The sequence below is a fragment of the Aulonocara sp. 'chitande type north' Nkhata Bay genome, linkage group LG11 (assembly GCF_057382095.1).
Source record: "Aulonocara sp. 'chitande type north' Nkhata Bay isolate Kocher_YH1m ecotype deep benthic linkage group LG11, A_spYH_male_GT1.1, whole genome shotgun sequence".
In the NCBI taxonomy this organism is placed as follows: Eukaryota; Metazoa; Chordata; class Actinopteri; order Cichliformes; family Cichlidae; genus Aulonocara; species Aulonocara sp. 'chitande type north' Nkhata Bay.
In genome coordinates, this window is record NC_141354.1 from 18,258,542 (window position 1) to 18,283,863 (window position 25,322).

General features: G+C 39.6%; 1 protein-coding gene across 10 annotated transcripts in view; it reads left to right on the top strand.

Annotated features, from left to right (window-relative positions):
• LOC147318765 (focal adhesion kinase 1-like) overlaps positions 1 to 25,322 on the top strand; it is an 80,229-nt gene that overhangs the window by 25,154 nt on the left and 29,753 nt on the right. For 4 of the 10 annotated variants that reach the window (XM_086310860.1, XM_086310859.1, XM_086310863.1 and 1 more), the window contains exons 2-17: positions 1,587 to 1,613; positions 10,737 to 11,017; positions 11,116 to 11,282; positions 14,131 to 14,218; positions 14,463 to 14,542; positions 14,737 to 14,799; positions 14,914 to 14,968; positions 15,329 to 15,469; positions 15,847 to 15,924; positions 18,021 to 18,128; positions 18,725 to 18,842; positions 19,257 to 19,287; positions 19,697 to 19,767; positions 20,167 to 20,184; positions 20,767 to 20,823; positions 24,351 to 24,371. In XM_086310860.1, the coding sequence (XP_086166986.1) occupies positions 10,781 to 11,017; positions 11,116 to 11,282; positions 14,131 to 14,218; positions 14,463 to 14,542; positions 14,737 to 14,799; positions 14,914 to 14,968; positions 15,329 to 15,469; positions 15,847 to 15,924; positions 18,021 to 18,128; positions 18,725 to 18,842; positions 19,257 to 19,287; positions 19,697 to 19,767; positions 20,167 to 20,184; positions 20,767 to 20,823; positions 24,351 to 24,371 (1,333 nt within the window). In that variant the 5' untranslated portion in view covers positions 1,587 to 1,613; positions 10,737 to 10,780. Of the gene's footprint in view, positions 1 to 1,586; positions 1,614 to 5,004; positions 6,467 to 10,736; positions 11,018 to 11,115; positions 11,283 to 14,130; positions 14,219 to 14,462; positions 14,543 to 14,736; positions 14,800 to 14,913; positions 14,969 to 15,328; positions 15,470 to 15,846; positions 15,925 to 18,020; positions 18,129 to 18,724; positions 18,843 to 19,256; positions 19,288 to 19,696; positions 19,768 to 20,166; positions 20,185 to 20,766; positions 20,824 to 24,350; positions 24,372 to 25,322 lie in introns of those variants that run through there. The other 6 variants (XM_086310853.1, XM_086310862.1, XM_086310861.1 and 3 more) reach the window with 5 other exon arrangements.

The following is a 25,322-nucleotide window of genomic DNA, read 5'->3' on the forward strand; positions in this document are numbered from 1 at the left end:
AAACTGCGCGATTGTGACAGTGGAAGGCTTCAGGGCTTCAAAATGAGACTTCATGAACTTATGGCTATATCTACCACGTTCTATATACAGTGTATTATTAGTGTTGCATTTATTTAATTTTGAAATATTTTGTTGTAAAACAGTTATGTTGTCTGACAGCATATTGCAAGAAGATATTCACACATGTTCCAGTACCAAATTCATACTAATTACATTAAGTTCTTATCACAGTATTACATGTTGTTTGTTGCCTATTGAAAATGAACTTATTTGTCTTCTGCTAATAGCAGACAGTGTTTGCATCTGTCTTTGAATGAAACTCTAAAATTATGCCTTTTCTGTTACCAGTCTCTTACACTTATTCTATCTCGTCTCAGGTGTTCACTGAGAAGCCGTACCAACCAAAAATGATTTAGCTGTTTTCCATCTGTGGCCACTTCATCTAATTCCTTTGTGCAACTGATAAAAATAAAAAATATTTAGCTTGTACACAGCCTAAAGTGAGTCCTTAATATTGAATCAGTACACACCTCCAGCTTAAAAATGATTATTAATGAAGCCAACAATTACTCATCCCAGTCTAATTGGTTATAGCTTTATTAAATGCAGGTTGGTGACGTGCTTCTCAACACAATTTTCTAGAGAGACTGTAACACAGTACATACCTGAACCCTGATGTGCTTCAAGTTGATACAAAGTAACATAAAACTGTACGGAACTAGGACTAACCTTTTTTTTCCCTACACGTATTATAAAGACAAAGCCTCAGCATCCTTATTAGCACCACAGCCTGTTGTCTGTTGCTTAGTAACCGATGTCAGCTTAGCTTCAGAGTGTTGGACATTTCTGCATAATGTTCAGTTTGGTTTCATTGTTGTATGAGAATCTAGAGAGTGAAAGTATGGGAGAGAGGAGCGTTAGGCAGAGAGGTCAGGGGACAGATTGAGATTTGAATGTGAGCTGGAGGTGAAGCTGTTATAGCATGACGCCGCAGATATATTCTGCCAAGTCATGATTCTCGCCTCGCTCCATCCGTCTGGAACGCAGCTCACATCAAATCCTCTTCATTCATCACTGCTGCTGTGTGCTCAGTGCTGACAAACGTGTAAAGAAGTGAAGTGATGAGCATGATTAGAAATTCATTTTTGTGTGTTCAGAATTAAAATGGGAATTTTATTCAGTTAAATTGGGACTTTTGGAGTAGTCAGCATCCTCTCTGGTGAAACCTTTGGTAGTAATGTTATCTGTTGTTTTATTTTTTACCTGTCAAGCTCTTATTAAGTCTTCTTTGTCTCTTAATTTATTTTTCTTTACTCTGCTGTACAGTACCTCTGAAATGTTAAAGTAGTTTCAAGTTATCCATGCATGAAAAATCATCTTCTGTCAGGTACTGAATGAGATGCAGAGAAAAAAATGGCTTTAAAATGTGCTAATTTTGTGGTTTTGGTCACAGACAAGTTTTAGAGAATATCTACCCCATTTACAGCTGAGTGCTGTAGCGAGAATAACGCAGGATGTAAGTCACTGAGTCGTTTTCACAAATTTATCAATTAAGACTTTTTTTTTCTCCCTCTTTCTTTTCGCAGACATTTCCAGAATATCATACTATGCCGGTGAGTACAATTTGAGTTGTTTTCAATATATGAAGGTATTATGTCTATTTTCTATCAACTAATGATAGGAATTAAAAAACTATTGAGTTTAGTTGAGTTTAGGAATCAATTCTGTGAAAGTTAAAAAAAAATTGTAATATCAAGGTATTGTCAAATTTCCTAGATGTGTATTTTTTTAAATACATACTCGTGTTCTATCAAAAAAAAGTAAAATCGTGGAGCCCTTTCTTTATTAACTTTCTAGCTTTTTATTTCACAAACTGGTGAGCAAATTAGTGTTTGTCGCCCTGCTCAGCTGTGATGTAGCATATGCTGCTGGAAAAACTATGACATGATTTGTAAATTACTCTAAACATCTTTTTCTGTTCTGTAGAAGATATTTTCATACTGGTGTATGTTGGTAAGGATTTACCATTATTTGGCTAAAATATATCAGCAGGCTTTATTTTAAACATTGTTTAAATCATGTAAAATGTTTAAAGCCAGTATAAACAATGCAGGCTAATATGTGAAGTATACAGTACATGAATGGTTATATCAGCTTTATTTTGAATATACTTTCCTTTTGCAACCTTTTTGTTGAATAAAAGTGGATATTGTACATAGTTTGGTTTAGAGCACTTGTACAGAGGTGCTGTTCTGCTTTTTCCTTTTTATTTTTAAATCAGATGTTATTTGATATTATCGCAGACTTAAACAAGGCCAGTGTTACTGAGAGCGGTTTGAAGTTGAGCGGAATAATTTTAAAGGTATAGATGAGACATTTTATAGCCCTTAGCACCAGTATCTCTCCATAGCTGTTGCTAGGTAACTGTTGATCCTACTGTATGTCTACAGGCAGGATGCTGAATATTCTGAGCTGAGAAAGACCAAAACAAAATTTACATTTCTTAACTCTGGGAGTTCTCTAATGCCAAAGTTGAAGTTGGCACAAACCTGTAATCACATGAAGCTTCCTCAGTTTGCTGGAAAACGACAACAATAAACCATCCAGCGTGCAGACTGGCAGAATGTAACCTTTGTGGCTGATAATGGCACAGGGTAAACTTCCTCTATAACACCTTCTGGACACAGTTTCTGTCCTGTAACAGTCAAATAGTGATATGATGCAAAAAACATAAAACAGAAAGATCCCGAGTCATTTCTTTGCAGTAGCAGCATTACACTTTCTCCTCTCTGTTTGCAAAGCATGTATCCAGAGCCAAGTTTTAGAAATGCACTCACCGGCCACTTCATTAGTTATGCACACATTGCTAGTGCTGGCTAGGACCTCCTTTCGCTTCCAGAATTGGCTTAATTTGTGTCATAGATTCAACAAGGTGCTGGAAACATTCCTCTGAGATTTTGGTTCATAATGGCGCAGTGGCTGCAGACATCTATGGTGTGAATATCCCATTCTAGTACATCTCAACGATACTCTATTGGGTTAAGATCTGGTGACTGTGGTGGCCAGTGAACTTCTGTTATGGAGAAATCAGTTTGAGATGATTTGAGCTTTGTGATGTCTTAATCTGAGGAAGCAGCCATCAGAAGATGGGTACACTGTGGTCATAAAGGGATGCACATGGTCAGCAGCAATTCTCAGGTCGGATGTGGTTTTTAAACATTGCTCAGTTGGTACGACAAACATTACTGTGCACCACAACCAGCAGCCTGAACCTGTGATACACGGCAGGATGGATGTCTGCTTTTATGCTGGGTACGCCAAATTTTGACCTAGCCGTCTGAATATTGCATCAAAAATAGAGGCTCGTCAGTTCAGACAATTCTTTTTCCATTATTCTGTTATTTAATTTGGTGAGCGAGAGTGAATTGTAGCTTCAGTTTCCTGTTCATAGCTGATACGAGTGGCATTCGATGTGGGCTTCCTCTTCCATCCTGGTGCACAGTTTGAACTTCATAGCCTCTGTTGACATTACATTAATTAAGAGTCTTAATCAGGTATACCTAATAAAGTGGCGAATTTATTGTAATAATTTTATTTTCTGAATATTAAACACAAAAAGTTGCCTTTTTGATATATTTGCAGAATTAACTAACTAAAAATGTTTGTGCTATTCTATTTGGTTTACTTTTTTGTTCAATAAAAAAGTAAAGTAGACATCCTAGCATTTAAACACGTTTCCTGTGTGGCTGGGCATACTCGGTGAGTAATTGCTTGCAGCGCTTAGCCACTAGAAGCTTAGCTGTAAAGCGTTCACAACATCTTGTGCGTTGTCACATTAGAGGGATTGAATGTTGGAGTGCTTTGCTGCCAGTGAAGCTCGCAGGCTGCAGGAGCAGGTGAAATATGTGTGGAGAGGAGGAGAGCGTGGACAGAGGGCAGTGTAGACCTGCTGAGGGCTGCAGAGTCAAAAGGGGGAGGGATGGTGTAGAGAAATGTAGACAAACAAATGTCGTAAGTGGTAGGAGAGTGGAATGTGTGTTTTCAGTGGCTAATCACTAATCTTGGTAAAACCGTGGGTGTGTGTGTGACAGGTTTGTGTGTTCATATAATTGTTTATTAAAGTCACCGGGTCCTTTTTAGCATTCTGTCCAATCAGCGCACCTACTTTCCACTGCATCAAGTCTCATTTACAATGTTTATATCTATCTTTCTTCCTGCTTCTGTTCCGTGTGCCCCCCCCCCCCTTCTGCCTTACACACACGCACACCTCTGCAAACACACCAACATCCCCCTCCCCTCCATGGTTGTGCCTGTTAGCAATCCGAGCAGCTTTTTCGCAGCGTGGTCGCAGCAGCTTAAACCTAAAACACAGCAGAGGAGAAACACTTGGCTCACAGACGCGCACTCTCACTTTTTGCTGACACTCACATGCAGTCACTTTGATTTCATATTTCCTATGCATTTTGCTCTCTCTCGCTCTCTCAGACGCGCACACACACATATGGGAACTCTAATACACCCTTTTTGGCTTACACTCAGTCTGATCTTCATGCTTTTCGGTGCACTCATTTTGACTCCCTAAAGATTTTGCTGGATGAGCAGTCTGTGTGTGCGCGTGCGTGTGTTTGGGTGTATCTGTGTATGTCTGAGAGGTTGGAAGTTATGTTGTAACTGCTCTCGCTTCTTTTCCGCCGCCACAGAAGAAAGACTAAGCAACACGCCGCTGCCTGACTTCGAAATGGATTTACAGCATCAAACCTGCTCTTGCTAAATATTTTTCCCTTTTTTTTTTTAGTCCTGCTTCCATCCTGCTCTTCTTCTTTTTTTCTTTTCTTCATTCACTTATGTCCCGCTCTAGCGTCAGATACCTGCTCTGACCTGGTTAACTCCTGCTGGCTCTGAGCATTGTGGGAAAGCTTTGGAGGACGTGAGGCTCAGCTTCTCCCTAAGGTTTCTCTGCTTCTCTTTCATCATTCCGCTCGCTTCATTTCTTCTCTTTTTTTCCCCATCTCAAAATGTTCTTTTCCACTCATCTTTAATTCTAACTGTATCTCATTTTTCTAATTTTTATTTCTTTCAGCTTTATGTCTTTGCTCTTTCTTTATCCCCCTTGCTTCAGTCACTCTTATTTTCCTCTCCCTCACTAGGCTCATTTTCTGTGCCCTACATTTTTGTGTCTTTTTCACTGATGCCTGTTTCTCTGGTCTCCTTGCTGTGATCTGCGTTGCCATCCCCTCTGGACAGCATTGTGGATTTACAGAACAGAACTGCTACCTTCCTTTGGAAAATGATCGCTTGATGTGATTTTATGGAGTCCTACGTATCCAGTGAGCGCTGTCACTTTTATTTTGTATCCTGGAAATTTGACGTGTAATGCCAAACCCCGGTGGCTGAAGATTTATGGCTGCAGGAAAGAAACCTTTGAGTTTATTATCAAGGATTGATATATTGGATCACTAACTCCCTACCGATGACCTGAATTTGATATTTTGTGGGAATTTATTGGCCTACAAGATGGCCTAATAGGGAAGGAAATCATCAGTCATGAGAATCTTTTTCTGGAAGCTTCCAGTGAAGTGTCCTTGAGCAAATTACTGAATTATCTCTACCCTCAGAGGCTCAGTCTCCTTGGGGTGAAAGAGCTTCCTGACAGAGGATCGTTACATATTACGTTGCAAAATTTTCTGTGTGAAAGGACATGGCAAGAGTCAGACCGGCTGATTACTAAGACCAGGAATCCAAGTTGATGACTCCTGAAGTGGAGTAATGTTTCAAAAAGCTGTGGAGAAATGAGTTGCAGTCTTGTGATTGGAGCTTGGATTTTCTCACCAAATATTAGACATGAAATATTTACAAATTAGATTATTATGCACAAGAAGCCCTGATGGACCTCTGTGTCAGTATTATTTAAAAGCTATTGGATCTTCTCTATCAGCTGCACTTTTAGTCTAATGTAGTGACTGCTACAGCATAGACAGCAAGCCAGCCAGTGTTTTCTCTGTTTGATGTGTCGTCAGTACAAAAGATATTTGACACTCTTTATTTCCTCCTATTAGTTTATTTCCTTTACTGGCATTACTTTCAATTCTGGGATGCTAATTGATTTTTTTTTTTTTACTACGATATTTTTTTTTTTTACAATCAATAAGCTTTTTACCAAAAAGACTCCAGTCACCAGCACAACAAATTCCCACTGTTTTTCACATCTTGTTGATTTTTTTTTTTTTTCAACGGGTGTCTTCAGATTTATCTACCTGGAATCTTTTTTTAAAATTGTTGCATAAAGCCCAATGAGGAATTGCCCCTAGTCATAGGCTCTATGCTGTTTTTAGGGCCCAGTAGTTTTGTCTGGGCCCCGTGGCCACACCTGGAATTGCTCCCCCTACAGTACAAATGGAGAGCAGCGGCTGCATCCCTCTCTGCTGGACCAAGGGGGGGTGCATTTATGCACAGCACCCCTTACCAAGTAGGTATTAAGAAGCATCAGTAGAGAAATTGGAGATGTATACTATGCATTGTCTAGTTAGTACTTTCTGCTGTTTATTTCACTTAATTCTCGCTCTTTATGACTATAACATTAAATCCATAATAATTGGTGATGCAGTATCTTGAAGGCAGTGCACTGTTCTTTCATTAGGTGCACATATGGTAAATGATTGTGTTTGCCAGTGGATATAGGTATCCTGAACAAGATGAATTGTACTTTTCATCACGCTGAGCTTTGGGTGTTTTCACAGTATGCTACAGGCATAATGATCTGTACTGTTTCTGTTTGCTGTCAGAATTTGTTACATGTCAGGTCCAGTTGCAACAATGGCTGAACTTAACTTAGTTAGTTGCCGACGCTGTCTAATAAGAGTGTATGTCAGTCCATGTTTACAGCACTTGAGTCAAACCTCGGTTGCTGTATTTGTACTTGCAAGACACAACAAGTTGCTCCTGATGCACTGATTGGAGTGTGAGTGTTAGATAGAAACAGATTAAAAAACGTGCTTATGTGAATGAGACATGTTGTATAAAGTGCTTTTAGTGTTAAAGTAGTATATATGGTTGCTTTTTTGTCAGTATTAAACTGTTGAAATATTTGCAACTAATGTTTAGCCTTCACATGTCTGCTCCTCAGTCTAATATAGATTATGCGTATCCTTTGAAGTAGCGAGAGAAATACGTGGAGAGGGGGGAAGCAGAGGAAATTGAAGATGAGAGGGAGGAAGGAGGAGAGGTGGTTCAATAGGACAGGAGGATCAAATGGACTTGTGAAGGCAGTGGCTAAAAGGTCTGTAAGTATGTGAGAAGAGAGAAGGGATGTGTTTAAGAGGATGAGAAGAAAAGAGCAGATGAAGAGTGAAAGCATGGGGAAAGAAGCTTTTGGGAGTTTTGATACATGAGAAATGGAAGTAAACGGAAAAAATTGTGACATTTTCAGAAAGATAGGCTTGATGTGAGAGATGTGAACAAGTGAGGAGGAGGAAGAAAAGAGAAAGGCAATGGTACAGAGATGGCGATGGCAAGCCACTGCTGCCAAGCCTCTGCTTCCCCAGGGTTGTGCTAACCCCAGTAACCCAGATACCCGTTAGAAAAGGAGATAAACCATCCTCCAGCTGCTGCTGCTGTGGGACTGAGCTCAACTCCAGCCTTCTGTGGTTCAACAGGCTTACTGTCAGTCAGTGGAGCCCCACTGAGAGCGCGGGCAGTGGGTCTGGAAGCTGCCCGCACCCCTCCTGGCTGTCTACTTGGCCTAGTTGATTTGATTCATGTCTTCACGCTTGTGTGTGTGTGGGAGGGCTTGCATGTGGGAATTTAGTGCAATTGCACTGAGCAGAGATTGGTGGAAATGAGAGATGATGTCATTTACCTTATGTTGTGTAGGGCACCTATTTTAAAACAGTTATTAATTTGCATTTAGAGCCATACGTGTTATAAAGTGCCCTAATTGTCACTGAGTGAGTGTGTATGTATATACGTGTGTGTGTGTGTGCATGTGTGTGCTAATATAATTATTGTAACAATACATTATAGTATTTTTTCCAACCTATCGTGCATTATATACGTCTTCTCATACTAAATTTCCTACTTACATGTGATGTAAGAGTATGAGGATTATAAAGTGGCTGTATGTTTGCACTGAAATGAAGGTATGCTTACTTCTCTAACAGGATTTAGCAAAGCTGTATGTAGTATTTAGGTTATCGGTGCATGTAGGTGATTTTTGCTCCTGTGTTTTATGTGTTACGATGCTCGAATACTTATCTAATCTGACTACCGGCTGACCAAGTGAAAGCAGCAGACCGCAGACTTTGGTTTGTGATTCTGTAGCTAAAATGCTGCAGTTGCTTACATGTAAAAAGAATTCGCAGTCAAAATAATGCCCCCAATACATTTTTTAACATGTCCCTCTGAGACAAGGCATGAAAGCTGGAGCTAGTGCTGTTAAAACAACTGAAGATAATCTGGGCAGCTGCATCTGCAACTCTTTCTGCGCTCACAGTCTGTACAGGGGTTTGCACTAAGAGTGTTTTTAGTGTATATTTACCACAACTAAAAATACAAAAGACATTGCTTTGCTCACCCAGTTACACAATATCCAACCAAAGGGGAAAGAAAAAACCCCAGCAAACCATTCTAATGCGATTTCAGTCAGTGAACATGCACAGTAAACTAAACTGAGAAGATTCATATGCCAAAAGCATTTCATGAGCAATGTCAGCAAATGGTTTGTCATACCTGTACTTTAAAGTGCTGGGTTGATACTTTACAAGGAATGGTTCAGAAAGCCTGGAATTTTGAAGCATAAAGCAGAGCTGATTTGCATATATCGCCTTATGAAACTTGAAATTTCAGCTGCTGTCAGAGTAACAGTGGAGGGATTATAAATGTTCTTTGCTGCAAAAACTCACTAATATATTTATTATGTGCAACGAAATGTTTTACCTTTAACTTATCTCATCAAATAAATTCAGCAGTTATTGAAAAGAAGGTGGTATTATTAATGGGATTATTGAGGATTGTGACAGGCCATGTAATAATCCTAATACCAGAAGTAAAATTATAATTGGATGATGACAGTAAGAGGGGCATTTATAATCTAATCTACTAATCTACTTTATTCGTGCCTTGAGGATTTGTTGGTTGACCATTTCACACTGACCTATATGTATTACAAGGACACAATGAGCATTTTCGCTATTCAGAATATAACCTCGTACAGCATGATGTAATCTAGGTAGCATATCAGTTTTGGGACTTCTTTGGTCACTGAAAGGTTGATTTTAATACCACCAATATGGAAAGAATGTGTGCAAAAGAAAATACAGCAATCTTCTGAGCGAACAGAGGTTATCCTTGAGCAAATAAAGCCCCTATCATTGAAAAACGATTTTTAAAAAAACACAAATTTTAACACAAAAAAGCCAATTTTCTTTAGCTGTGGTAAACCCTGGATTCACAGTGAGGGAAGAATAAATGTTTCTATCCAGCTGCAGGTCAAACAGGTTAAGTGCTGAAACGTCTTGCATCTCCATCATTCAGTCTCCATAAGTCTGTCTCTGCTTCGGTTCTTATCGATAGGAAATAATCTGCCTGTGATCCAGCATCTGGTAGATGTTAATGATACAGATCACTTTCACATTTTGTCAAAGATTACACTTTAAATACTGGAAATGAGCCGTGAAGTAATTTTGATTCGCACCACTTGTGCCTAATTTGTTGATGACTGTGATTTCTGATAGCCAGAAATCACAGTCAGCTGAAGGCAGTCCTTGCAGTGGTGATGACTCGACAAAACCCTGCGGGGATGTCCAGGAAGTGAGAGTGTGACACAGGAAGCATCGGGGGGTGGGGGTGTCATGCACAAAAATACAGTCGAACGAGAAACAAATCGGCAACTAATAAAAAAGGATATTGGGTGAAAGAAGAGTGAGAGACAATAACTTGTTTACTTTTGTTTATTAGACAAGCCAGCATTTTTATTGTAGCCTGGTTTATTACTGTGTCTGCCTCCTTTTGATAATAAAGTTTATTATTGTGCTCATATTGTCATTTTGAATTTGGAAACGGGAAATCTGCATTGTGATATTCTGTGATTTATATATTGGTATCAGGGCAGCTATTGTTAACTTTGGATAAATCTATAGTTAAAATCCTTGAAAAACATCTTTTTTTTCTAATGTTTGTCATTAGAAATGGGACTTAAGGAAAAATGATGGTTACTGTCTGGATCGTGATCGTGTAGAATGAGCTGTCAATGCTGAGATATTGAAACTCAATTTGGTGCACCACTACTTGAGAAATCTTCTGTAAAATGAGCCAAAGCCATTTTTAGCTGGCACCAGTTTTTCCAGAACCGTTTAATTATCCTCATACAGCTTTTAGATTTTAAGAAACACCACAATAGAGACGGCAGCTTAGCATAGACTCCATCCATGCTATGCTGCAGGTGGGACTGAATGACCAAGCCACTTGCAGTCAGTCAGTCTAAAAGCTGTCCGCCTGGTTGATTTAGCAGTTGTCCTCTATAGCTGCCTAATTTCCCCCTGGTTGAGAATTTTTTAGTAGAAATTTTTATGTGAAGAACTGTGACTTCATTAGCTCCAACTCTAAATCCAAATTCCAAAGTTTCCTTTTCATTTAATGTGTGCAGTGCTTTCTTCATTCATATGATAACCAACTTCGTTTTAAATCAGAATACCAGTTCATTTGAGTACCGGGTCCTTACTGTGTTGCTGTCTTCTTTTCAGAATATGATGGCCAGTTAGCCCTAGCAGGAGCATCCGAGTCAGGCATGGCATCGTCTTCCTACTTGGAACCCAACATCAACCACCCGTCTGCGGGTGGTTGCGGGGTTAAATCCCGGTCTGGAATGCCTGGTGTACCCAGCACCAGTGGCTCTGCTGGAGGTCTAGAGAGACCCCCGGGCTCCATGGACCGCGTTCTTAAGATCTTCCATTACTTTGAGACAAACAGCGAACCATGTACATGGGCTAGCAATATCAGGCACGGAGATGCTACAGACGTCAGGGTAACGTGCACACGTTTCTTACCTGCATAGTTCGGTATTGTTGTTATTTCCCTGATTTTCGCTTTTCTTTTTCTTCATCAAACCATTTGTTTCCACAGGGTGTAATCCAGAAGATAGCAGAGATCCACAAACTGCGCTGTGTTGCCTCTTTAGGTCTCCGCCTGACCCACTTGCGCTCGGACGCTCTCCATTGGTTACACCCTGATTTAGGTGTGTCTCATGTGAGGGAGAAATATGAAAAACAGCACCCGCAAGAAGAGTGGAGGTAAAACTATGAGATTCTGTGTTTTGTGCTTAGCTCCCACTGCTCATTCGGACTATTCTAACTTTTTTTTTTTAACAAATACTATAGAGTAAAATTTAAATATACATAAGCAAGAGCCATTTTATTAATTTTATTTATTTTTGGCCTTTATTCAATAGAGACAGTGTAGATAGACAGGAAAGCAGGGAGGGAGAGAGAGGGCAAGACAAAGTGCAGCAGGTCGGACTCAAACCCAGCCCTACTGCTTTGCAGCCACACAGCATATGGTCACCTGCCCACCCACTGAGGATGGTGCTCCATGGTGGATCAATATCTAACAGTGCTTTTCTTCAGTCATCTTTCCATGAACACCACTGGTTGAAATGGAGCTTCAAACCATGACAGAGCTTTAAACATGTTTCACTGGTTGGCTGTAAACAGTCACTGTCATACCTCTCTCCTCATCTCATCTGTACACACTGACAACAAATTTGGATTCATCACTTCATATGATAATTGCCGCTGATTTTCAGTTGAGATGTGTCAAGTCTTTCGTTTCTTAAGGAAATGCTTTTAGATATTGTTCATTTGCTTCTTTTGGCATTCACTTTTCCCGTTTCCTCAAAATTTTTTAAGGGCAAACTGCACACCGTGCTAAGATATTCAGAGTTTGTTAACAACGTAACTGCTTGAATCCGCTCCAGTTTCTATTCAGCAGCTCTGCTCAGAGCAGTGTGATGACACATTTCTAAGTTAACCCAAGCATGTTTTTTTTCTGCATAACGTTTAGTATTTATCTATCCATATTGTACAGCCTGTACAGTGACTCCAATATACCTGTGATTGACCAGTAATGTCAGTCTTGCATGAGGATATATTGATCAATGGATACCTAAAGTAGCACCAGTACTCACTTGTGGTTGAAAGTATCTCTGTTGTTTAAGCTTGTCTATAAATATGCATAGGTTTAATAAGTAGCTACCTTCCTTCTTTAATGTTGTGATAATGTCAGAAACCAAAGTAAAATGACACCACCTCGTCTCTGACGGGAGTTATTGCAATAAACAGCTGCAACTGACTGCTGCAAACACATGGGCTCCAATAAATCACTTAATGGTAAACTAGGCACTGCACCTTAAAATCACTATTTAAACTACTTATACAAGCAGTAAAAAAAGGAAAAACTTAACTTAAATTGGGCTGTTAAAGGTGAATTTGTTGCATGCAGTGAGGATATGTTTTTGGCACTCGTGGTTTCCTAGTATTATATTAAAATGAATAAAGTTTTATTCTTCTCATTTATTTGATGCACCTGCCTAACATTTTGGTCTCTGTGTCGCTGCTTATTTGAGGACATCTCTGTCCAATTATAGCCTGGATTCAAACTATGCTGGTGCTGGGTGGATGATGTAGATATTGTTACTAACTCTCCTTAAGACTCAGTCCTTAGTCCTGCTGTGATGTGTTACACCCACTCATTAAATTTAAATGAATTCAACAAGAACGAGTTGTTCACACTGCTGACATACAGCAGAGGAGCTCCGCCAGTTGTTGCAGTTCTGCCTTGGAGGGCGGCAGAGCTGCAAGCCCACAGGAGTTTCTGCTGCCGAGCTATTGTTAGAACAGCAGCAGTGGCCCAGGGGATGAACCGACTATCTCACTCCTTTCTCACTCCCTGTGCGATTTATCTCATTCTCTCTCTTACATTCAGTCACTGTTCACTCTCATCCTTCACATCGTTCCCCTCTTTTCTATTAAACACACCATTTTATCTCCTCTGTCATATTCCCTTTTTGTTATAGAACAATCATGTTTTATTCATTCAGTCCTCAGCCTTGATTTTCTTTGCTACCTAACCACAGTCCTGTAACATCAGAGCAGTTTGGAGCTCATTACTCTCCTGACCCACTTCTCTCCCCTGTAGTCACTGCAATATGTCACTCATTAGATAATATATCACTATAAACAATGATGGCCCATCTGGGTGCTTCTGTGACATAGCTATTGGCAAGTGTAACTGCAGGAAGCTCATTATTCTTTATGGTCATACGAGTCCACGAGACATAATGTAGTGAGTACAGAAGGCTACATATTTCAAATATGAGACTCAGTTTTAAGCACATGTTGGCAAACAGCCATCCTGTTGAAGTGACGGAGACTGAGAAAAGCAAGCAAGCTACCAGATGCATCAGTGCTGCTTTGTCACTGACATATACTTTAACCTCTCCATCTTCACAGAAAGCAGAATTTCTAATTCAAAACGCTCTATCATCAGGCAATACTCAAGTTCATTTTGATGGCATGAAACATAATGCAAAATATGCATTTTTTTTTTAGATATTTCTGCATTATCCCTGAAAAAAATCTTCAGATTCTTTGAAAGCCCATTGATGAATATAACAGTTGTAATTAACTTCACCGTAAGGTACATTATAAAACGTTGGTGTTTATCAGTTAGTAAAACCACAGCAGTTTCCAAGTCAACAGATATTAGTCAATTAGAGACAAACCGCTGTTAAATTGCTAGCCTCAATCTGTCACAGTAGATGTCATGTGACATGTTAAGTTCCTCATTTTTAAAATTTTAAACTGTATGCTTTGAAATCAGTGCGTCTTTTTAATCAAGTAATATCGCTTTAATGATCCTGTAGTTTGTCCAGACACACTTTTTTTTTTTAAAGTAAGTGTGTGTGTGTGTGTGTGTGTGTGTGTGTGTGTGTGTGTGTGTGAGAGAGAGAGCGAGAGCTTATTCCTTCTGTTTTTAGTCCTCAGGCAACTATTGAGCTTGGATACTGCACATTTTTGATTATGAGTTTGTGCATGTGTGTGTGTATTTGGTATTTGGTAACATTGTTGCTGTCTTTCTCAGGTATGAGTTGCGGATACGGTACTTTCCTAAAGGTTATCTCAGCCATTTTTCTGAAGACAAACCTTCTCTCAACTACCTCTATCACCAGGTGAGGCCACACAACAGGATACTGAATGAAAGAAAACTAGTCTGGTTTTCTTAAGTGACTTCTGTCATTTATTGTCTTCTGTATGATTGCCTCATTTCTGCTATGTCCAAATGAGGCAGACATGTCTTTAAATCATGTAAAAAGATGCCCGTCGTATCTAATATGTATGCTGTTATTAGACATTTCCAGTCCTTAGCTCATTATATTTATTAAAAATCTGCTGCCACACCATGTGTCTCTCCAGGTAAAGAGTGATTACATGCAACACATAGCTGACCAGGTGGATCAAGATGTTGCACTGAAACTGGGCTGTTTGGAAATAAGGTGAGAACGCGCTCATCAGACACACACACATTACAGGTGTTTTGGTATTTGATACACTTCAAACCACAATGAACTTGAGTGTGTCATGTGTGTTTGCTAAATCTGTCTAAATCCCATATGTAGAAGTTGTCCTGAATACTTGAGGCTAGTTGTTGATCCTGTTCATATGTTAATCTTTTCTGTGAATTATATAGGCGGTTCTTCAGAGAGATGCCAGGCAACGCACTGGATAAGAAATCAAACTACGAGCTACTAGAGTAAGATTGTGTTATGTCATGTCATGCTGTCTTGAGTGTATGCTTCCAAAATGTTTTTATTTTGAGGTAAATTAGTCCAAAGAAAAATGTTGTGGCACTATTCTTTCATTTCAGGAAAGATGTTGGTTTGAGAAGGTTTTTCCCCAAAAGCCTCCTTGACTCCCTTAAGGTGAGATTAAACTAATATAATAATCTAAACCCACTTAGTGACTAACTGTCTACCCACTTCCTGGTAACAATGGTGTCAAAGCACAAATTGCATCTGATTCCTGCTTTGTGTATCGGCTGAGTTAGAGCTGACAGGCTGTTTGGGTGACTGGCAGGGAAACAAACCCGATGACTGAAAGGACATTTGGCTAAATGTCTGATCAGTCAGATTGTCTGGAATTAAGTTAAACTTCCTGTTGTCACTCACAGTGGGGCCTGTCAGTTGTGTGCTGTGCTTTTCTTGGCTTGTTCTCAGCTGTTTCCCAGAAAGCCCTTACTCTTTTAAGTGTTTTGTCCTTCCCCTTTTCTCTCTCTCTATCAGCCGAAGGCTCTTCGTAAGCAGATCCAGCAGACCTTTAAGCAGTTTGCTAACCTCAATGATGAACAGAGCATCCACAAGTTCTTTGAGATACTTTCTCCCATCTACCGCTTCGACAAGGAGTGCTTCAAATGCGCTTTAGGGGTAGGACTCTCGGTACATTGAGATAATGTTACATGTAAAGATCAATAATGACATGTTTTAATGTATTAGCCATACACTGAAATATAGCCAAAGTCATGAGGTGGGAGGCTAGAGCTTCTTTATCATGCACGGGGTAGTGTTCGCTTTCACACTTACTTATTTCAGGTCTTGTAGAGTCAGTATTTCTTCTTATTACTTTATTTTCTGCAGCAGTTACTTTAACTTCAAACCTAACTCTGTTATAAATGCCATTAGACATCAAAAACAAAGGAGTATATTAGAGCTTTTATAAAATTTGTGTAAGTACATGATGTGATGAAATATGAGCTATGTGTCAAAATTTACATTTCTGCACTGTGTCTCTCCTCCCCCTCTAGTCTAGCTGGGTAATATCAGTAGAGTTAGCTATCGGACCAGAGGAAGGAATCAGCTACCTCACAGATAAGGGCTCAACGGTGAGTGTACACACAGACAACTCACCACAGAAAGTTAGCATTACTTCTGTATTTTTCCTGCCTCTTTAGAAGGCTTCCAGCACATCTGTGTACTGCTGTATGCCTTAGGTGTAAGGTCACAGTAACAGTTCACCATACTGCCCTCTACTGGTTTGCCTCCTTTCTTTCATTCTTTTCTCATCTCCTCACTTGTCCAAGTTAGAATAGGTCGGAAAAGACAGTTAGATTGGAAAAAGCTGGGAAACAGCATGCAGATCACAGTTGGATTAGGAAAACAGAACAGTTTTCAGCATTGGGTTAAGTATCTTGCTCAAGGACATGATTATGGTAGCCGGGGAATTGATCCACCAACCTTCCAGTTGGTAGATGACTTGCTCTACCTCTAGCTGTGATAACATTACTAACTGTTATTGGCAGTAAGTAAAAATATAGGCAGTCATTGAAGAATATATAACTAATGAAAATGTATTTTTAAAAAGCACCAATCTGAGACCACAAGTGAAGATTTAACTTTAATGTATGTTTGTTTTTTTTAAATAAATCATAAATGATCAACTTCACATTTTAAGCAAAAAGTTTATTTACACTTCTTTTGCTTTAATGACTTGATGCTTTCTGGCTAATGTGGACTCAAGGTCGTCCAATTCTATTATTTTAAGAAGTTCTTGTCTCTCTCAGAACCCCTTAAATTATTAATGGGGTTGAGGTCACACGCTGAAAATGTCTGTTTGTTTTGAAACCAGAAGGTTTAGCATATCTCTGAGGAATGGAGTGCCGCTTCGCCCTGTTCACAGGGTAGTCAGTAAAACACCCTCAAAGTTGAATTTTGACACTCTGTGGTGTTCTTCTCTATATTTTTGTTTGCTTTAGCACCAATGTTTTTATATTTAGCTAAAACTAAACTAAAACTAAAACTAGCATTCTAGTTAACAAAGATAAAAACAACAATAAACTTTTCAAAAACAACCTAATATGTTTTTGTTAGTGGGAAAACTGAAATAAAATAAAAATATAGAAATAAAAGACTTAGTTTTAGTCCTTGTTAATTTGTTATTACAACTTGTCTTGAGCCTTTAATGGACACGTTTATTGAGACTTTGGATATTTACAAGAATGCGAGTCAACCTTTTTCAAAAAGTTATGTCTTTTTATTTTAATACCTATACTGATATTCCTAAATCCTACCTCTGGTGTGTTCTATACATACAGTAATATTTAAAAAAAGACTGTTAAAACAGTGAAACTAAAACTAAACTAAACAAACAATCAACTGAAACTAAACTACAGACAGAAAGTCAAAGCTTAATAAAAATAGTAACCAATTAGAAAATTCACAACTATAATAACTCTCTTCAGCACATCCTTACTACACCATGCCTTCATGTAAGTAGGCCTATGCTGTGCAGCTAAAGTGAGGTACTGCAGTCATGTCAAACGTTTGATTATTGAGTAAATACTGTAGGAGTTTTTCCAATGCCAAACCAAGCGTTTGTTGTGTTTCCCCTCCTGAGAAACGGTTTATAGACCTCAACTCGTGCAGATGAGAAGAGATCCAGATAATCTTCTTTCTGCACTACTCCTCTGACTGGAGTCTTGCATTTTTTTTAAATATTTTAAAGGCAATGTCTGTTATGAAGTTGCTTTTCTATCTGTCAGTGAACCAAACTTGATGTATTGATCTTCTGATGTTGTGGTCACTTTGCCTGTACTTTGGATACAGCTGATAAAGTTTCTGTAAAGTGTTTTAGAGTGCAGTGCACAGCCTCCTTAGAGACCTTCTGTCTAGACATGGTTTGACGCTGAGAAAGCTCCTCTTTGCTTAGTGCAGCAGTCATATTTCTGACGCTTTCACTTAGTTCACATGCCACGTGTTTCACTGATGCTGTGCTTCGTAGTAAGCAATGTTAGAAACTTGAGGTAGACAATACAATCCAGTGCTACAAGCTGACTGACATCCATTTTCATTTTTGCTTGAAACGTTACAGGATATAATGCAGAATAGTTTCTTATAATTCTTAGGCTTTAAATATCTAAAGATTCTTTTTGACTATTTCCAGATGTATTTAATGACTGTGACTCTGCCTTTGTCTCTGCAGCCCACACACTTAGCTAACTTTAATCAGGTGCAGTCCATCCAGTACTCTGCTTTGGACGAGAAGGACAGGAAAGGCATGCTGCAGCTGAATGTGGCCGGAGCTCCTGAGGTAAAAACACACACCCTGTATACTCTTCACCTGGCTCTCTGTGTGTGTTACAATGTGAAATATAACCTATTGCTGTTTAAATTTGAGTTACACTTATTTGTATGCGTTTCCTCTCAAACATGTGGCTCATGTACATTCTCACTGAAAATGCATATAATGCAAAGTCTCTGTGCCAATAAGTGGATGTTGTTTTCCTGCTTGTGTTGGCTGCTGATGAAATCACACTTGTCACAGAGATTATTTCCATCCAGCTGATGAATGCTAATGTCACTGTTTACTTTATAAAATAGACTGTGTATAGAATTACTTAAACATAATAGTTCAAGTTATATTAAAACGCATGAAAAACTAGGTGAGCTGCAGGAAAAAGGAGAGGAGCCTGAGTTTCATATTGACTGTGTGTTTGCAGCAGGCTTACAGAAAACGTGTCACTGCCACAGTATTGGAGCAGGGATATGTGTCTATATGGGACTGTATGTGTGTGTGTGCACGCACTAATAGGAGGCCTTCTTCCTAATAAAGCCCTCGTTGTGTCACTGTGAAGTAGCTCTCTGTCCCGTTCTTACACTAATCCTTCTGTGGGTGTGTGTGTATAGCCCCTCACTGTCACTACAGCATTGCTGACTACGGCAGAAAACATGGCCGACTTGATTGACGGTTACTGTCGGCTCGTCTCCTCAGTTACTCACTCCTTCATCATCAGGGTCCACAAAGGTATGACGTTCAGCTGTGCAGATTTTATATTATAGTCTAATGTTTCACTTTTTTGTTGTTGTTGTTTGTTTGGGTTTTGTTTGTTTGTTTTTTGTAGCTTTGTAGCGGTAAGATTGTGCAAAGATGATGATTGTGGTCATGTTTCTATTGTTTCTATCCTAACAGTAGCTTAAAAAAAAAGAAAACACTGTAAATAGTACCGCATTGAAATCGCTGTCAAGTCATCTCTCAGACTGAGGTGGAGTCTTGATTGTGACTAGTGAGGCTTTATGCTTGTCGCTTTGATTAACCAGATGGTGTCTGGCTAGTGTTTCCTAAAAATAGCTATGGCTACAAAGAAATTGTGAAATCGTAGCTCTAGCATGAAGTCAGTCTGCTCTGTGACCAATTAAATTGTGGATTTTGTCTCTGCAGAGGGAGACAGAGCTCTGCCATCTATACCAAAGTAAGTCTACTAATTTGTTTTATGCTCGTTCAGGGCTGTGTTAAGTGAAAACAAGCTATCTTCTTCCTTCTTTTACCAGTGGAGCCTGTTATCTTTTCTTTGATTGATTGGGTGGTTATTATGGGTTTCACGCATTTTGTTATGACTCTGAAACTAAAGTGAGCATAAACATGTCTCAAATCCATGGATTCTTGAATTGCTTATAAGGTAAATATAATATTCTCTGTAAACTTTAGAAACTTTTTGGTTTTTAATGTTTGACACTTGAAGAAGCACACATGACAGGATGTGGGAGGATTCTTCGTTTCCCTCGTTGCGCCGCTGTCTTCGTAGCTGCAAATAGCAGCTCATTCTGTCTTAAGACAATGTGAGCCAAATCCCCAAAATAATTCTCTTCTCTCTGGTCCAGAGTTTCAAACCATGAGAAGCGGATGGAAAAGCGGATGGACGGAGTACGAACTCGAGCAGTTTGCGTCTCAGGTATAACCCCCCCCCCCCCGTCGTGTTTCCTCTTGCTAGCCAGTCCATTTCTCCTCTGTCACTGTGCTTCTCTGTCCTCTGCTCTAAATGTCATGAATGACAGTGACGGCTAAGAGTTAGATAAAGGGTTCACAGATATGTGTGCGAGTGCTGTTACCACATAAAGCCTCATCTGTGTGCGCAGTGAAGAGTCCTTGTCTGGCCAGATGTCTTGGTGGAGAGCTTTAGTCACTGTCACTCTGTCTCTGCTCAGGCTGTCGACTGACTTCAGATTCATTCACGTGTACTTAAAATGACATTTTAAAAAAGACCTTTTAGAACCATTAACGGTAAAACTAATGCTTCTCTCCATGTTTCTCCCCCGGTGTTTGTGTTTCATGCTGCTTGTGGCTTCTGCAGGTCACATTAGTGGCGATGGTAAACTGCATTTTCTTTAAACCTCCTTCATTAGTAACAGTGGAATTCCTGCTCTGTATCTTCATTAAGGCTGCCGTATGTGTGGAGAATATCTCTCTAACTCTCTCTGTCCCTGCTCGACTCTGTATTAGTTCTCTCCATGACTAAACCTGTTTTTCTCCAGCTTGTTTCTCTGGAAAGAAAGAATATTTCCATCCCTCCCCTTTCCTCTTCTCTCTCTCCCTCTCAATTGTTCCGTGTCACTCCTTGTGTGAGGCCACACTGTAGTACACGAACGTTTCAGTTGTTGTGCATGTGTTTGGAGTCGGGTATGGTGACGGGCTTTTGGCAAGGTAGCTCTTTCTGATCATGGTGCATCTCTTAATGTTGCAAATTGCAGTCTTTGTCTCGGTGAAGGTGTGCTCACCGGACTCAGTTATTTAGTGATGTTGGAAGGTCTTAGACATGGTGGCATGTTATACAGTTAAATCATTGATACCGAGAACTTTGTAGTGATTTTTAGATGCAAGCTTGTCATCAGCTCAGAACTTGTTGATTTGTTCTCGGCTCTTTTTCTCATCCTGATTTTTCTTTGCTCTGCAGAAACAGACGACTATGCTGAGATCATAGACGAGGAGGACACCTACACCATGCCTTCGAGTAAGTAGACATACGCTGATACACATACCCATAAATGTTGTGGGCAGCTAAAGTGACAAGTGGCGAGGCAGTGATAGCTGTTTGTGTCTGCGCTATCAGTGGACCGTGTCAGACTTGTATCAGAGGCATTTTATAGAGGGACTTTGTTTACACTCTGTCTACTTCACCGTTTCTTTTTGTTGATTTCATTATAGATGAAGATTAAAAGCCATGAACAGGCATGTTGTCTGAGTGTGGTGGCATTTTAGATGAATTTTGGAGTTAAATTTGGATGAGATTGGCGTCAGGAACCTCTTTACTGTAGCACACGTTCACTTGTGAAAATCTTTGTATTTTATTTAATTTGTCTTGGTATACGGTACTGTGCAAAAGTCTTGAGCCACCCCTTCATTTGTATATACTGTGATTTGAAACTGGAAAATGGGAGCGGTGATTTATTGAAACATGCATACATGGAAATACAAGTTTTCAGATGGTGCTGTATGGTGAAAAAGACTCTAGCAATACTGGGTGCTAATGTAGTTCAGGATGACCATATATTCTGCAAGGCTGAATACAGGATTCTTCCTCGTCTTCTCTGTCTGCTTTCCTGTCTACTCTTCACTACTACACTATCTCAAAAAAATCAACAGCAATTCACATTTAGATTCATCGCTCCATCAGACCTGTTGTCACAGATTTTCAGTCAGTTTTCTGAGTAATTTGGCGTACCTCACCCTTATTTCTGTTTCCCTTAAGAATCTTTACAGCCATCCTTCCACTGACACCATTTCTCATGAGGCTTCAACTCAAGGGTCTCATGGATCTCTGAGGTTCTTTGCTTGCTTTCTTAAAAAACTGCTCATTAGCTGCATATGCTTAGGCCACTTCTTTTGTCATCAACTTGTCCAGTTTCCTCAAATTTTTTGAAGTCACACTGCACACCATACCAATATATGCAAAGTTTCTGGCTAACAGCTCTCTTTTTTATATACCTCTCAAACTGTGTTATCGTTCAACTATCGTTCATCGATTCAACTAATAAAATGGGAACAAATTTTGTGTTTTTGTAATAGATCAAGTTGTGTTTTTGTGTAAACACAACACTGGCTCATCCCTTTAGTTGGGCGCCTTTTTATGCTTGAATCATTCATAGGTCAGACCTTCAAAAAGCCTGGAGAGCTAATGCCCACAATTTAATAAAATAAAGTAAATAAAAAATAAATAAATCACCCAGACAAGAAAGTCTGGATCATTGGAAGCACAATATAAAGAAAAATGGGTAGCTCAAGACGTTTGCACACTATTTTATTCTTAAATAGTTTACCCAGCACTTGAAATTAAATCAAGTCACCTTGCAGACCTGATGTAAAGATTCCTTTGTTTGACATAATTTTAAAGCATGAATTTGAGTGCAGTTAGATATGTTCCAAGAGGTTTTTGATCTGGTCAGACTCCTGTGTGAATGATCACATTTTCCGTGGTCACATTATTATTATTATTTAAAAGGGGGAAGCCACTTCGACCATATTCTGTGTGTATTTTTACACTCGCAGTCTATATTTATTTTCACGAGTTCCCACAAGATTTGGCAAGAGCCGCAGCTTCCTCAGATTCTTTTGACGTATTATGCGCGCATTGTCTGCATTTTTAGTGAACATTTACAAATGACTGATTCCTCCCGTGATAGCACTCAGTGTGAAAGGCTGGTAATATTTTTAGTATGAGACATCAGCGTAGGCATTTGTCTGACCTTGTGTGTCATACATGGAGGCTGAACAGTTCTTTGCATTAATTAAAACATTGCTGAATAAATAAGAAATATATATGAAGAGGTTCTGCTGTGCTGCTGTTGCTGCTGAGCGATGCCTGTGAACCAGGCTTAAGACTCATGTTAAGCTGAATTCGATGCTGTGTGGCTGTGGTGAATAGGCAGCATAAGAAGGCAGAGTAGACGGGCAGTATCAGCTTAATGTGGGATGGGAAGATGGAGTGTATTTTCTTTTTAAGCTGTTTTGACAAATTGCCTGTTCAAGCTGCCATAAAATGTTGCCTGAATATCGTAAGCACTCGTTCCATGTAAGCAGAATGCAGCTGAATCCCAACATGGCTTTGCTTTTTGATCATTCATAAATTATAGTTTTGTAGTTCAGTCTTCTGGATTTACACATGTAAACACAGTACCAAAGTAATAACTACAGCAGCAATGCTTTTTACTAATCTCAAAAAGCATTGAAACATTCGTTTGCATCAGAACTGCAAGTGGCTCATTCAGCTTTTTTTGTTTTTTTTCTCCAAAAAGGTCAAGTTCAGCTGTTTATGTTGGTACTTGGGTAGTTTGAGTGTGCTAATAAGTATTTTGGTTGTGTTAACGGCAGGTTTCCAAGCAGTTCACTATTTGGCTAGCAAGTTGCTTGCTTTGTAACTTGCACCTTTCTAATATAGCTAGTGATGACATGTGCTGTGGGCTTGTCGGGCCTGTATGCTATATCACAGCATTTATTTCTAGCCAGTGTTCCTTTGATTATCCACCAAGATCTTGTACTGACGATGGAAGAGTCGGACTGGCCTTCTCCAGCACATCCCAAAGACTGTTATCAGGGTTTAGGCTTGCTCTTTCCCGCTTTGATCCCAGTGAATCCTGACATTGTCAGGTCGTTCAGTAGATCCAGCTAACCTCATTGTTTGGGCACATAATGTTGCAGAGCCTACACCTGACCAACTGAAGCAGCCCAAGATCATAACAGTGCGCCCACGGACTGTTATAGTAAGCAAAACAATGACGTGATTGATGGATCACTTCATCTGCCTCTCTTTTTACCTTGATGCACCCGTCACTCTGGAACAGAGTAAACCTGGACTTATTAGATCACATGACCTTTTTTCATTACTCCAGAGTCCAGTCTTTGTGCTCTCCACCAAACTGAAGCCTTTTTTCAAATTAGCTTCACTGGCAAGTCACTACCACTGGTCCCTTGAGTTCTCTTCACATTGTGCGTGTGGAAATGCTCTTACTTTCACTTTTAAACATCATATTCAAGATTTTTTTTTCTCCTGACCACATTCCTCTGGTGATGTTTCACAGCTGTCCTTCCAGGTTTTAATCCGTTGAACAGCTCTTAACCCAGTTTTAGTAGTTTTAATAATCTGCTTGAAGCAGGCAAGGAGCTTGACCCTGAAACTGAGTAACAGCTTTTTAAAGACCCCGGGATGTTTTTTTCTGATATGGTTTCTTAAGACATTAAAAGCTACTGAGTTAAGGTTAAATAGAGTTAAATAACCTGTCGACCACCAAAACATATGAATCACTGCAGCAGTTATACAGTGGAAGGTTTTTATCTATTTGTCTTACCTATTAGTTATTTAATGTGATAACACTGTTTCTGACTTACAGTAGCTCTAATCCATCAGCATCACTGTTACACTCACACTCGCTGCAGCTGTTGAAGTAACACTGACCTAATTAGTAGAGACTCCAGTAACAACATGTGGCTCTCTGTACTCACAGCTAGCTATTTCTGTCTCTTATCACTAACCCATTTTCCCAGAATACTATGGACTAGACCAAGGTAATGATTGAAAAAGTACCATAACTCTGGTTGTACTGTGATGGCACTTTGACTTGGTGGTTGTTGTGACCCTTTTACGTTTGCTTGTGACTGAAAAAAAAAAAGTTTCTGTCTGTACCTCTACCCTGTTGATTGGACCCCCCTCCTCCTCCCCCCACCACCAAACACCCCTCTGCTCATGTGTGATGTGCTGTGACTTTCTGCTAAACTGGTGGTAGCTTCAGAAGTGAGACAACCCAAATGGACTTGGATCTTGTTTTTGTCTGTGTTTAAAAGGTGGAACAAATTGAGAATGAGCTTAGGTTACTCTGCAGAAAAATCAATAATAATATAAACAGTCGACCGCTGTTAAAACACTATTCACTGCTCAGAGTAACAGAAACATGGCAGGCGTTCAGAAATATTTTTGTAACCAGGCAAGTTGATTCAGAGCATCCTCCTTATTGCAATTTTTGCCTGGAGGAGTAAGTGCAGTGAGAGGGACGGCTTTAAATAGATGCATACATTTATACGCTGGAACATTTTAAACCCAGACTACTAACAAACAGGATAGTCTTACTGCATTATTTAACACTGGACTTTTGAAAGCGTCAGCCACACGGGTGACATTTAGAGGCAGAGAACAGAGCAAAAGCAATAATTAGGGTTCCCTTTTTCATGCAGCCTGTTTCCACATTGAGGTCATCGCTGCTACGTTTTACTGCCCAGAAACTTTTGTCTCTAAAAGTTGCCCATGTGCTTGAACAGCCATGATTGTCATAAAAGTGCAGAGAATACAGTAAAGTGACCTTTATGGCTTCACGTGTGCTTTATTCATAAGCTTATTACATGGACAAAGTCAGGTCAGCAGTGTCATGAGGAAACGTCAGCTTTCAACAGCCTGCATCTCACAGACCAACCTAAAACAAAAGATTAAAAAAACTCATTTTTACCAACCACTTTGGACAGAAA